The following is a 14016-nucleotide window of genomic DNA, read 5'->3' on the forward strand; positions in this document are numbered from 1 at the left end:
TGACATTAAAGCAGAAACCGTCACTCAAGCATTTTTCTCCGGGTGGGTGTCGCGATTCGGATGCCCCAAGCGTATAACAACAGATAGGGGGAGGCAGTTTATTTCCGAGACTTTCCGGCGCTTGGCGAAGTCCATCGGAGCTGAGCACATACAGACGACTGCCTACCACCCGGCAGCAAACGGCATGGTGGAGCGTTTTCACAGGCAGATGAAGGCTGCCATTAAATGCCATGCGAGCGAGGATTGGGTTGAAGTCCTGCCTCTGGTTCTTTTAGGAATCAGGACGGCATGGAAAGACGACTTGTCCGCTTCCACCGCGGAATACGTGTACGGTCAGCAACTGCGCTTGCCAGGGGATTTCTTTGAATCCTCGGGTCAAGATGCGCCAGCTGACTACACGGACTTCCTCACTCGCTTGCAGCTTATAATGCGCAAGTTACAGCCTTCGCCAGTGGCTCGCCATGGTACGCATAAAGTGTTTGTGCATAAAGACCTGGCTACATTAACGCATGTGTTCCTACGCAACGATGCCGTGCGGAAGCCCCTGCAACCTACGTATACTGGGCCTTATAAGGTGGTTGAACGGGGAGACAAGTTTTTCAAGATCCTTATTAAAGGTAAGCCAAATAATGTCTCCATCGATCGGCTCAAGCCCGCGTACATGCTTGGCGAACCCGACCTTAGTCCAGTTTCTGATAAGCAGATCGCAACAGCGCCTCAACCAGCAAAGGCTGCACGCAGAACTCGCTCAGGACGTGTTGTACGTTTTCCTAGCTACTTGTAATCGACCTAAAGGTCTCCGAAGGGGCTGATGTAGCAACACATTATATTATGTTTTAAATATTATTGTTAATATTAGTTGCCTGCGCGCCGCGTTCCCGCGGCCGAGCGATATAGTTAAAAGTAACGGTATTATCTTCGGGCGCATTCGGGCGCATTCGTGCGCGCTCGGTTTTCCTAGCCAGGTCAGTCGTATCCGCTATCCGACGCCGGAAGGCTGCGCGCAGGTCGATCGCTCTCGCTTGCATTTTTAAATACGATTTATGTTCTTTTCTGTATTTCTTCTTCTACAGTGTACTGTGCTACTTTCTTTCTTCCGTACTGTACTGACTATCTTCTGTGGACTGTGTTTAACCTATAATAAACTTTATAAATGTTAAACTGCGTATGTTATTTAATAGCTCCGTAGCTATAATAGGATCGAGCGGATTCAGCGAAAATTCATAGTTTCTCTGCTATAAATTACGTACCCCATATAACTCATCTAATTATATTAGCGTGTGCAAAAAACACCATTTGTTACCTTTGTCACAGCGACGTGAAATTGCTGACATTATATATTTCTTGAAAATTACGAATGGCACCATTGACTGTCCTGATCTTCTAGGTAGTATTCTGTTCAACACTCCTAATAGAGTTAAAAGGTATTATCCCCCTATTTCTGTTCCCTTTGCATCCTCGAATTACAGACGTAACAGTTTCCTTATTCGTGCGGGTAGAACACTTAACAGTCTGTGAAGAGAGCATGATATTGATGTGTTTAATATAAATACGCAGTCTATACGACGTATTTTAACGCTTAAATTCTTTGAGTGAGCTTGACCTTTCTATCTTGTCTGTAATGATTTTTGTCCTCAATAGTTTTTATTTTTAAATTATGTATGTACTTGCTTAGTCTACGCAGAATTGTAAACTATATATACTTACTTAGCGAAGTTATCTTCTATGTAATTTCTATCTGTGAAAACCTATAATTGGCCTCCGATTTTTATACATAGTGCTAATATGTTTCATGTGCTGTTGGTTTTCCAATAAATAAATAATAAATAAATAAATAATAATAATAAATTTACAAGAGCAGCGTAGTGCCTTTATTTAACTTACCTATTTGTATGTCAAAAATACATGTCACATTTGTGTCGCCACGTCACGTCAACGTTGGTAACACAGCACTCTAATGGCCCGCTAACTGATGTAAAACGGAAAAATTGCGCGCCAAATCACCGCCGTTTTTTAATAATTGTTTTATGCTCTAACAAATGAGTTTGAAATTGGATCTGGCTCGGAGCGCTTACAAAAATGGATGCTTAATGCATTTAGGGGGAACGGGACGGAGATATGGGGCAGAGCGGGATGGGGGGCGGATGTTGTTTTTGTTTCTTTTCGGCTGTGAGCGCAATTGTTGTTGTATTGACTTGTCAAGGGTTGTTACCATGACGTTTGGAATTGATTGTAGCATCAACTTTGACTCACATGATATCTATGTCAAATGGCTACATTTTTGATAAAAAATGTTTTGTTTTCTAGTTATAATTAAAACCGGTAACGATTAACGGCTGACTTCGTTCCATTAGTTTATAATAACGAAGAAAGTAAATATAATGATGATAACGTTAACGTTATTTATTTAGCGCCGCGATAATGAGCGCCGAGATGAACCAAGAGGCGAACTTAACGCAATTTGCGTGGCGCTGGACACTGCACACTGGGGTGAATAGCTACAGAATCGGACAAAATTATTTTTTATGGTTATATTGGTCATATGGCCACAATGGGAAACGGTTTCGAAAAGCTTTGAAAATTTAAGGACAATTTGCGTGTTGCTAGATCCTGTATGGTGTTTTAAATATGACAACGATTGGACAGAAATATTTTAAAGATAAGTAGGTATTTCAGTCCTTTAGTCAGATTGGCTAATCGTTTTTCAGACCCGTCTATGTAACGTAATTTGTACGTCCTGCTGTTGATTTGGTGCACAATGCAATTCAAAATCTTTAATGTCTAAATCAATCAACACGTGTCAAACATTATAATAAAAAACAAAATTTAAATAAACTACTAACAAGTAACAACACAATATAATAAAACAAATAGTTTAATTTAGATTTTTGTTCACTTATATTGTTGCAATAGACTCACTGTGTGGAAGGCCAAAGGAGAAAAGGGGGTTTTCGCGACACCTGCGCACCTAATAACGACTCGGACTTCTAATTAATAGAGAAAAGCGAAAATTATACGGTGTTTTATTAAGGCTTTGCAGCATACAAAAAAACGTAAGAATTTACACAATTTCAATACTAACTATCCAAATCCAGCAACAGCGACCATTATTTACAAATAAGATTGTGTGTTCAATACATGTATTACCATAATTATTATGATATACATATTATAATATACCTTATAACACCTACTGAAATTAAGTGTACTGCATTGACCTCTTACTTTTATGACCAGAAATGGGCATAGAGAACCAAAGTGAATTTAATTTCAGTATCATTTCGATCGTATCTTGTCACAGAGACAATAGTATGGGGTCCCTCGCGACTTTCATATTGACTGTCACTGTGACAAGATACGAAATAGTACTGAAATTAAATTCCTTGACTGTATTTTACATGTTAATGTGTCTATTTTATACGAAACTAAAATACCCACCGTGAAAAATAAACTAAATTTATATAATAGAGTCGTTAGCGAGTGCAGTGTATTTTTTCCTAAAGTATTTTTTTCGGAACACAGCCTCATCTGTATCAACATAATAAACGTGAAATGGCCAAACTTGTCAGATGTAATCCTTTTTGAAATCGGTTCATAACCTAGCCGTATAAGATATTAGAAGAAGCTTTATTGTATGGAAAGTGAATGAATGAAGAATAATCCTTTCGTTCCACGAATAGTCATTCAGTGAATGTTTAAATGGTAATAGCGATATTATTTGGTATTATAACGTGGTTTATTACAATAGAATAGAGTTGCTTTCTATCATAAAGCACGCCTAGTTTTTTTATACAATAATTAATAACTATTTTTTTTATTGCAATAATGTTGGTGTCAATTTTACAACTTTAATTTACTATTTGGTTATCTAAACATCTTTCGTATTTGACAATATTTTATTTAGAAGAATTTTAATATAAGAAATATAAATCAGTTTTATTCTGAAACTGATAGCCAAGAGACTGATTGAAACAAGATTTCCTAATATTATTTCTACTCGGGGTCACATTCACATTATAACACACATTTTCAACTAACGTCGGAACGGTCAACTTACTAACCCTTTAGGGCCGATTTTTCAGTTACCATTTAACTTGTCCGATAACTATCCAACGAATTAAGTTATCTGATTGTTTAACTGTGGTATATGGAATTGTCAATTTTTCAGTAGCATTTTATCCGGTGGATAGTTATCTGTGGTATACGTCATTTGAAGCGGGTGCAACGGGTGCAAACGAGATGCACAGATACAAAATTCGGTATGTTAGACTGAAATAGGAATAATGCAACTTTTGCATTTGACGTCTGTCAACAAATAAAATATAACCTATTACCTTGTTGTTTGTTGGCTTGGCTTGTGGTTCGTGTTTAGTGTTATTTCAATTTAATTAAAATGTGTGATAAGAAACGTGAACGTAGTTCCAACTTTGCTATTTCCGAAATTTCATTACTAACGGAATTAGTGTCCAAGTATAAGTTAATCATAGAAAATAAAAAAACCGACGCCGTCACTAACAAAGACAAAGAAGCGGCATGGAATTCTATTGCGCAGACTTTTAATGCTGCCTCTAGTGCTTCGACGGTTAGGACCGCAAAAACCTTGAAGCTAAAGTATGAGGGAATTAAAAAATCCGCCAAGAAAAAAATGACCGCACACAGGCAGGAGTTGTACCGAACAGGCGGCGGGCCTTCTACAGCTCCAAAGATTGGTGTGATAGAGGACAAAGTCCTGTCAATATGTGCCAATATATCTGGGTTAGATGCTCGGAATGACAGCGATAACTTTACAGGTAACATACCGTTATTATTTGTTGCAAGCCCTGTTGCATTATTTCAACCCTATAAATTATAAATTAGTATTGTCTTTTCAGATAAACCTGATGAAACTGTTGAGGAGATATTAAATGCAAATGGTGTGGCTGATTTGACATTTGAAACAACAGGTATTTATTCTTACCATTGCAGTAAAAGATATATAATGATGCTGTTCTTAATCTATGTATGTACACTTTCTTAACCATTGTTCTTATATTTTAGCTACTCTACCAGATCATGAAGCAGTTGAGACACCCATCATGATGGAGTTAGAGTTTACCGATGGGGATGGTATGTTTTAATATATTTTATACAAAGTTAAATTTCTTTTTGGTAGCTTTTTCTGGTCTTAATATTTATTTTATTGTTACTTGCAGATAACCATGACAAAGAAAACATCACAGATGATTTAAACAGCACTTTTAAAAGTGAAACTTTAAAAGGTATTTATTTTAACGTATATGGTGTGCATATCTAGAATTCTAGATAGTTTTCAGTGTATCATAACTGAGTACATCTATGGCTTTCATAGGCAAGTTTAATTTATGGGTGTTAATTTTTTTTTGTAGATTCACAAAACAAATGGGCATCGTGGAACCCTAAGGCGCTGAAAACAAAAGTTTCACAGGCCCTGAAACCGTCTAAAGGCAGTGTCACAACTAAATTGGACCAACTAAGTGCAGAACGGCTAGAGCTGGTGCAATTACAAAAGGAGGTTGTGAGAAACCAACTCCGTTATGAATTAGAGGAACATCAATTAAAGATGCAAAATCTAAGAGCCGAAGAAGAAAGAAAGCTAGAATTGCATCAACTAATGGTTGATACTATGAAAAGGAAATAAATATATAAGTTAATAATGTCAATTGCAGTCAATTGCTTTAATTTAGTTTAGGTCTAGTTCTACTTATAGTTAATGTCTTAGTTCTTAGGATTTTTAGTTATTGTATTTTTTTTTTATCTTTTACGTGGAAACTTGCTAGGTACTAAATAAATAAATATGTTTTGAGGATTTACATTTTTATTTACCCTGTTGTTTAAAAAAATAATAAAATAAATATAATAGACATTATTACACAAATTGACTAAAGACCCTCAGTAAGCTCAATAAGGATTGTGTTGTGGGTACAGACGGCATGTGTAATACATATATAAATGATTTTGAATACTTTAATATGTAGAAAACATCTACAACTCATCAAAGAACAAATGCCCTTACCAGGATTTGAACCCGGGACCATGGGCTTCATAGGCAGGGTTACTATGACAGACAGGTAATCAAATTAAATTAAATGCATATGTACCTATATATATATATATATTTATTTTGTCCTGTCAATTGTACCTATATTTCAATTCCATAATACATGTCAAATATTAAAACAAACTAAATTAAAAGATAAATTATACACCTTAAAATTAAATTAGAATTAAAAACTTTTACAATTAAAAATGCTAATAATCTTTATATAAAACAATAACATCACCTGCCTTTTTCCAATCCGACTTATTTTAAATGTCCTATGTATGGTACCATAATAGCTAAGAATATTAAACTATTTAAAATAACGCATTTTTACAGAGAAAATTATACAAAAACCCAACAATTGATTGTGAGGTTCTTTGGCAAGCACTGTATCTCAATTGCCTGCTAGAGATCCAAAATATGTAATCATGGCATCCCTAGTCCTGGAGTTTCTGCCTCTTTCATCTCCGGCAAGTTCAGACACTGGAATCACTAACTGCGGTGGAACTTGAACCTCAAGGTCTGTCGGTGGTTCTCCTTCATTTTGTGTGCGAGCTAAATTGTGCAATATTGCAGTAGCAACAATGATGTCTTGGGCTAAAGGTATTTTGCACCTTAATCCAATACTCAAAACTGGGAATCTTCTTTTCCATATGCCAAATGTTCTCTCAATCACATTTCTCGTTCTGATGTGAGATTCATTGTATAACTGTTCGGCTCGAGTCAAAGGATTGCTAAGTGGAGTTAATAAATAGTTATTTAAAAAATATCCACTATCACCCAAGACAATGCCATTGCCAAAAGTATGATTGTCACACTGATATTTAGCAGCAGAATTTGCGAATATCAAACTGTCATGAGTTGACCCTGGCCATCGTGTAACAATGTCCAAAAATTGCAAATTGGCATTGCACATTGCTTGCACATTTAAAGAAAAGTAGCCTTTTCTGTTCCTGTAAATTTCTGCATTATCGCCACCTGGTGAAATTGTTTTTACCTGCGAACAATCCAGAGCGGCAATAACTCTTGGAAACCTAGCTATTTTATAAAAATCTTGTTGTACGGCAAGTATTTCCTCGCGGGACTTTGGTAGTGAAATGAAGTCTGGTCTCAGTGCAGCAATGGCTTCAGTCACTCTTTTTATAATTTTGCACATTGTTGAGTTGTGAATACCGCCAAAATCTCCAACCGTTATATAAAAACTCCCTGTTGCATAAAACCTTAAGGTCAGGAGCAGTTGTTGCATCGGAGAAACACATTGATTCCTGAAAATAAGAAACATTTTGCATTTAAGTATTGTTTTTTAAATCACAAATGTTCTTCTAACTATAAGTAGGCTATATAATTACACAATACTAACCAGTTCGTTTTGTGTTTGATTTTTTCTTCAATTAGAGAATGTATAAGCGAAACTGTTTCTTTCTTCAGTCGAAATCTTTTCCAAAATTCATTATCATCCCATACATTTAAATTGTCAGGCCTGGCTTTTACTTCTCTGGGCTTCCTGTGTTCTGGATGTATATAATCCAATATTTCTAAATCTTGTGCAATATCTAAATCGTCGACAATATCAAATACTTAGATCCATCTTGGTTATGAACAATATCAAAATAATCACTAGTAACCACACTATTACTTGATAAAACGACGAAGTATAAAATAATGCCACTTTAAAATAACCTAAAAACGTCAAAGTTATCAGACTGACAGCTCTTAACTGGCCCTTGAAGGGACAGATAACTTTATCCCTCAGTTAGGGGTTTTATTCGGCCGTTAACTCCTTTCTGACCACTGAAAAATTGAGAATTGTGCTATCAATGGAATAAATCCTATCTGTCTGTTTAACTGGAGACTGAAAAATCGGCCCTTAGAGGCACAGTGGCTCAAACAATATTTACCTATATCCATATCATCTACATCTATTTGGTTCTAAAACTCTTTAAAAGCATTCCAACAAGACGCCATTTTAAAAACAGCAGCAAATCGCCGACATCCCGCCAAATTACAATAATTACACCTCCTTACTAAAACCAAGAGTTTGCCCGTAAATATATCGATACCACAGCACTCTAAATACCATTTGTACTTATTTTTTTCCAAAATAACTTAAAAATTAACATTGGTAATAAGTCCATATTAAAACCCTCCAGAATATCTTGACCTCCCAACTCTTATATTAGTCAGTAAGACAAAAGTCTTTAAAAACTGGTTGTGTTTCTTTCAAATCGGTCATATGGAGGCAGGTATTAATTTGGAGTTGAGTTATAATGATCCCTGTGATGGATTGGGTGAGTCGGCAGTATTGACGCTTTTAGACCGTCCCGTCGTGAGGTTTGGCGATTACGCTGATAGCCGCTAATTTGGTGGAGTGGTAAATTGATGCACTTTAACGCGGCTACTGAGCACGGGTTTGATTCCTTGGAGAGTTCTTGGATGTCAATGTTTATTGTTATGGAAAGTCGTACCAATAAGTAGCATGGCGCTTAATAAAATGACTCGATGAAACTTCCTGCCTTGCCCAGCTAGCTAAACAGTCGTTATCGACGTTATTATTACGACATTAACATTTTTACAGATAATAAATTTGCTCCAACAAAACAGTATCTTTATGACCTACTCGACGTAAAGTCCTATGTCCCTTAGGTGGAACAGAGGGCGTCCACAGAGCGCCAATCATCTTTAAGCTGGTTGTAATTTGCGGTTTTTCAACGCATCATAGAGGCTTTATGATATGTGTGTAGATAAAATAAATTATATGTTCGTTACTGATGGAATGTTATCTTGCCCAATTCGCGGTGTTGTCAAATTAGAGGTTTTCATTGTTTTTTGTCATTTTAAGGCACGAGCCCTTTTAAGAGCCATTTAGTGACTTTGCTAAAATATCGATGTTATCTGCAAATTAACAATGAAACTAGTTTAAACTTAAAGTAGTTTTTATGTTTGTCAAACATAGATTTTAAAGTAACTTCTTAGGTATTTTAGTTTTCATCAGTTTTGTCATAGGTACATAAAATACGCGTATTAATTAAATATTGTAGATATAAATTGAAACGGTGTATTTGGATTCAACTCAACTGTTTATATTCAAGTAGCTACTATAAAAAAGTTGATAGCTGTTGAGTATAGCATAACTGTAGGTAGCACAAATCGAAAACTATGCTGGCGACACAGTTTTCTGTTGCGGTACTTATAGGATTTGGCAAAAATACCTCACCCTTCGGACCAATAAGCACCGCAATGTCGCAGCGACAAGTCGCCGTAACGACGCCGTAATGACTGGCGAGCCCACGACGAGTCCACGACACAATGGCGCAATTACACCGTTCCGAAATATAGTTACCACTGGTCACTTTCACAGAGTAATGGAAGAACCAGACACAGACGGTACAAATATATTACAGCCAAGGATCTTTGTATTAGGTTTTTGCTCCTATGCTATTGGACCTATCGATTTACGAGTAGCAAACTATCGCCACAATGTCACAGCAGTGTCGCCGACAAGCTGCGCCGCCGTAATGAGTGGCTAGTCTACGACAATTACACCAGTCCGGAATAAAGTTACCACTGGTCACTTCCATAAAAAAAAAATAGATGATAAATAAAATTAAATCGCTAATTTTAGATCATTGATCCATAACGTTGTCAGTAGAAAAATCTTAAAAAGGCGAGAAGAAAAATCTTAAGACCGGAAAGTCCAGGCACAGAGGGAATAAATAAAATATAACGTATCGCTCGCGCTACTACAATACATCTACCGACGACGCGAATGATAACTAACTGACATCATGAAGATATCGTTGTCGTATTTTTGTAAAAAAAAAACAAAAGATTTATCACGTCACGTATGAAATAAATGCAGGGACGGACTAAGCGGCTCGTCATGAGCGAAAATCATATCCATACAATGTGCCATCATGTGATAAATGATTGTCGTGGCCACTGAAGATGCATCTGTGTCCATCGCGTACTCTGTGAACCAAGCAAGTCTTAACTTGGTACAGGTAAGTGATCGCAGTACAGATAAAACGGTACAGCATCTAAAATATTCAAACTGAGTAAAAAAATAACAAAGGCGCTTATTAGTTGTTATGTTGAGTGGACTCAATAGAAAGCTTGATTAGCCGATCTGATGAAGTACTATATTTTCAACATTGCATACGGCTAAGCATTGTCTAAGGACACCATTATATTCCAATCGATTCGATTTAGACAGCTGCTTGGTAGATATTCATAATTTTTTGAAGACCGGTAATATGTATTTGGCTCCACAAGCAATTTAGGGCTTCCAAGGTAGGCTCTGAGGGAGCATATACCTCGGTTTTGTCGGTCCCTCATTAATTACTAAAGATTGTGACCACTTGGTTTTGCAGTTCGTTTGGTTTGTCTCCATCGGTCTCGATTTCCCGTAGCTCTCACCTCTCACCGCTTGATAAAGTTTGCCCGAGGTGGCCTTCTTAACTTGGTCAGGTCTAGTATCTGAGGTATTTCGCCTGTATATGTGTTGAAGATTCAGGGTTCAAGGAAGTGAGTGTGCGCTAAGTACATCACGGGAATTGTGTACAAACTGAGTATTTATTTAGCTTCCAAGGTGCACGAAGTCTGCCTTACTGCGTCGCTAGTGTTGTGTGGTCATCACAAGACACCACAAGCGCTCTAACTACTGTAACTACTGGCCGTCCGTAGGATTGGTTATTATGTGTCCTATCTGTGTTTACTCTACAGTGATTAAATATCAAAGCATCTATCCTTGTCTCAGGTCCGTAAAGAAGATGCAGAGTGATTTCCTAATGTATGTTGTATTTGTTTTTTTTTTAACTAGTATTCAAGTACCCTATCTAAAACATCAGAAAAGTAATCGCTTCGCGTATCAATTAGAAATAATTGACGCTCGTATTCAACTTACTTAATTAAAAAACTCAATCCAGTTGATCGAATAACCAACCGGTTAAGCCCGAATTAACGGCCCGTTAATTACCCATTGATCAGCAAATGAACGTTAACGAGGTCCCGATTGGGATTAGGGAGCCATTCAAACTTACGTTGTGACACCAAAACGATATCTAAATAAAATCAGTCGTCCGTGTTATGCTTGCGCCAATACTTGTAACGACAAGACAAGTAGGTACGAGGACAATTTCTACATAATAATATAATATGGTACCCTAACTTGTATTTTAAATGTTTACTTATGTTTTTTTTTCCACCCAGAATCATTTACACTTTCGATGCTAATAATACGAGAATAAAAGTGTTCCCCAATTTCACATTTTTCCATTTCCGTTTCGTTACGATCTTACGGTCATAGAAGGTTGTATTGAAAATGAAACAGAATGGACCAAAAACTTGGGAACATTTTTATTCTCAGTAAAAATGGAAAAACTTTCGTGAAACATTTTAGTGTACATGTACCTATAAAAAGAAATGCCCATATAAAATACATACAAATACCTACTAAAATATGTACATAAACATCTCCCATGACTCACAAGGAAGGGTACCCAACTGTCCGACTCCGATTTGATTTATTTTGATATATGTTATAGAGCAGTCTAAAATAACGGACACGTATTTTTTTTAGCTGCCCAAACTCAACCTGTTAGGAGAAAATGGCCTTCAAAGTACTGAAAATTGACCAAACCTTCTAATTTCTATTACGGCCCCGACACTATCATTAGCAATGACATGAAATTTCATGACGCTCCAGCGTTTGGTCCAGTCAGGTCATGACATTCCTAAATCTCCCCACACACTTATCAGTATTTCTATCAGTATTTTCATCATTACCTTTCACGGGGAATTTTAAGTTATTATTTTCATAACCGTTCTTAGTTAGGTATGTTGTAGTGTACGTTTTGAAGAACACAAAACCAAGACATTATTCAATCATCGATTCAAATATTTCTAACCTGTCGTAATTATACTATGTACTGTGGCAACTCTATGCCCGATGAGCCAGAAAAATGCAGAAAAAGAAATAGTTAATTAAAAAGAATATTTATTTGTTTCAACCTTTTCGTGCGTGCGTGCGCCACGACTGTGTGAAAGATTGGTAGTTAAAAATGTATCCAAATATATTTTTTTATTCTTACCACGAACCGGGAATCAAACTATTCTTAAAGTACAATCAGCATCATATAGTAGGTAGCATCCAAAGTACCTATTCAAATAGATTGGTACGCCATATGTCGAGGACTAATTTGAGGTTTTTTATATTATTTATACTTTTTATAAATTGTCTATGTTTTTGTGCTCTTTTGTTTTACCTTTTGTTTTAGATCTAGTTGTCATTAAATGCTCATGTCTGAAAGCCCAGCTTTTTGGTTTTCTCCCAATTTAGCTATCGAAGTAGTAATTGTCCTGGATTCCGGGACACCATACATACCTATTATATGGTGTACCGAACTATTTGAATACTTTGGATGCTACCTACTATACGACGCTGACTGTACCTACTGGATTCTTATGTTATGTAAGAATGTATACGTATTTGGTTAAGAAAAAAGGTACCTGATATGTAGGGATTGCAATCCGGTCCGGCGGATCCGGTAATCCGGCCGGATCCGGCACATTTTTCAAGATACCGGATCCGGCAAAATTCACCGGATCCGGTCTCGGATCCGGTAAAGTAAATCAAAGCGATAAAATATAAAATAACAGCTTAAAACACTGCTAAAATTTAAAAGTTCTCGCCAATATTCGAATTTTCTCGCTCGCAAACAGCAACACAACAACTTGTTTGTTAGTTGACGCCAGTCTTCTAGCCGACGAAATATGTGTAGTCGTAGCGTTGAGATTTCCGTGCACCGTAAGTACTGGATTGGTTTATATTCAATTTATTGTGTTATTTCATTGTAATTTAATGTACATGTTCTTTAGTTTCATTTTGTACAAACCATTATAGCCCACTTTAAGACACAGGTTTTTGGGGTATCCGAAATACTAATAAAAAAATAAAATAAAAATAAAAATAAAAATAATTTATTTCAGACTTTAGGTCCATTGGGGTTAGTATCATTATTACTAAACTTAAAATTAGGGTTAATATCATATAAAACTAAACAATACTTGTACATAATTATGTTATATATTAAAAAAGTGGTTAGGATTTTGCTGATTAAAACTAGTCGGGGTTTCTGCGGTTGACCTGACGTTTAGTAAAAACAATATCTGTGGAGGTTCGAAGAAAGGAGGTATAAAAAAAGAGTCCGTCATAAGGCAAGTTCGAACGGGATAGTCTGGAACATTCAACCATAAACACTAACTATTCATTCTCAATTAGTCATAAAACTTTTTAAGCTTTACATGCCTGATTTAGTTAATATGTTTTATCCTTCTTACAAATACATAAGTCAAAATGAGAGATAAAGACCAAAACGAGAAGATCAAAACTATTCATAGCTAATTCAGGCCAGTAACGCGTTTATAAATAATGCCATAAACCAGAGAGTTTACTTATAGGATAGATGCATACTTACAACATATTATTATATAAGGCCATATACAGAATATACAAAATAGGGATGTTGACCATATTTTAAAAAATATATTGAACTCCATGCACGAAATAAAACGCAAAAGGGAATATTACGCAGTGTCTACTTCGAAATGCGAAAATCGAAATTTCGTTATCAGTCTCTAACGCTCGAATACGCAAGAGTGATAAAGAGGCAGAAAACGAAATTACGCGTTAAGCCCTCAGTATGTGCTAGAGGCGCCCCCTACGCAGAGTATTGCGTAATATTATTCTATTTCCCTGAATAGGGAATATTAGTCGAAACTCTGCGTAGGGGGCGCCAGCACTACCACAATCCATCACAATCGGGGGGTCTACCGCGAAACACGAAATTTCGTTATCTAACCTCTCTATCACTTTTCATCATCATCATCCTCACTTTTGCATATTCGAACGATAAAGAGGCAGATAACTAAATTTAGATTTTCGCGTTTCCCGTTAAAAA

The 14016-nt window shown here is 36.4% G+C and overlaps 2 protein-coding genes across 2 annotated transcripts; one reads left to right on the forward strand and one right to left on the reverse strand.

Annotated features, from left to right (window-relative positions):
- The first annotated feature begins 4275 nt into the window (after positions 1-4275).
- On the forward strand, positions 4276-5825 carry LOC134679715 (myb/SANT-like DNA-binding domain-containing protein 4). Its single transcript, XM_063538657.1, has 5 exons — positions 4276-4790; positions 4872-4943; positions 5038-5106; positions 5193-5258; positions 5385-5825. The coding sequence occupies exons 1-5, from the start codon at positions 4394-4396 to the stop codon at positions 5654-5656; spliced, it is 876 nt and encodes a 291-aa protein (XP_063394727.1). The 5' UTR covers positions 4276-4393; the 3' UTR covers positions 5657-5825.
- Positions 5826-6168: 343 nt separating this feature from the next.
- Positions 6169-7866, reverse strand: LOC134679716 (putative nuclease HARBI1). Its single transcript, XM_063538658.1, has 2 exons — positions 7419-7866; positions 6169-7323 (listed from the first exon to the last, which is right to left on the reverse strand). The coding sequence occupies exon 2, from the start codon at positions 7302-7304 to the stop codon at positions 6453-6455; it is 852 nt and encodes a 283-aa protein (XP_063394728.1). The 5' UTR covers positions 7305-7323; positions 7419-7866; the 3' UTR covers positions 6169-6452.
- Positions 7867-14016: the final 6150 nt, after the last annotated feature.

This window comes from Cydia fagiglandana, chromosome 2 (genome assembly GCF_963556715.1).
Source record: "Cydia fagiglandana chromosome 2, ilCydFagi1.1, whole genome shotgun sequence".
Classification (NCBI taxonomy): domain Eukaryota; kingdom Metazoa; phylum Arthropoda; class Insecta; order Lepidoptera; family Tortricidae; genus Cydia; species Cydia fagiglandana.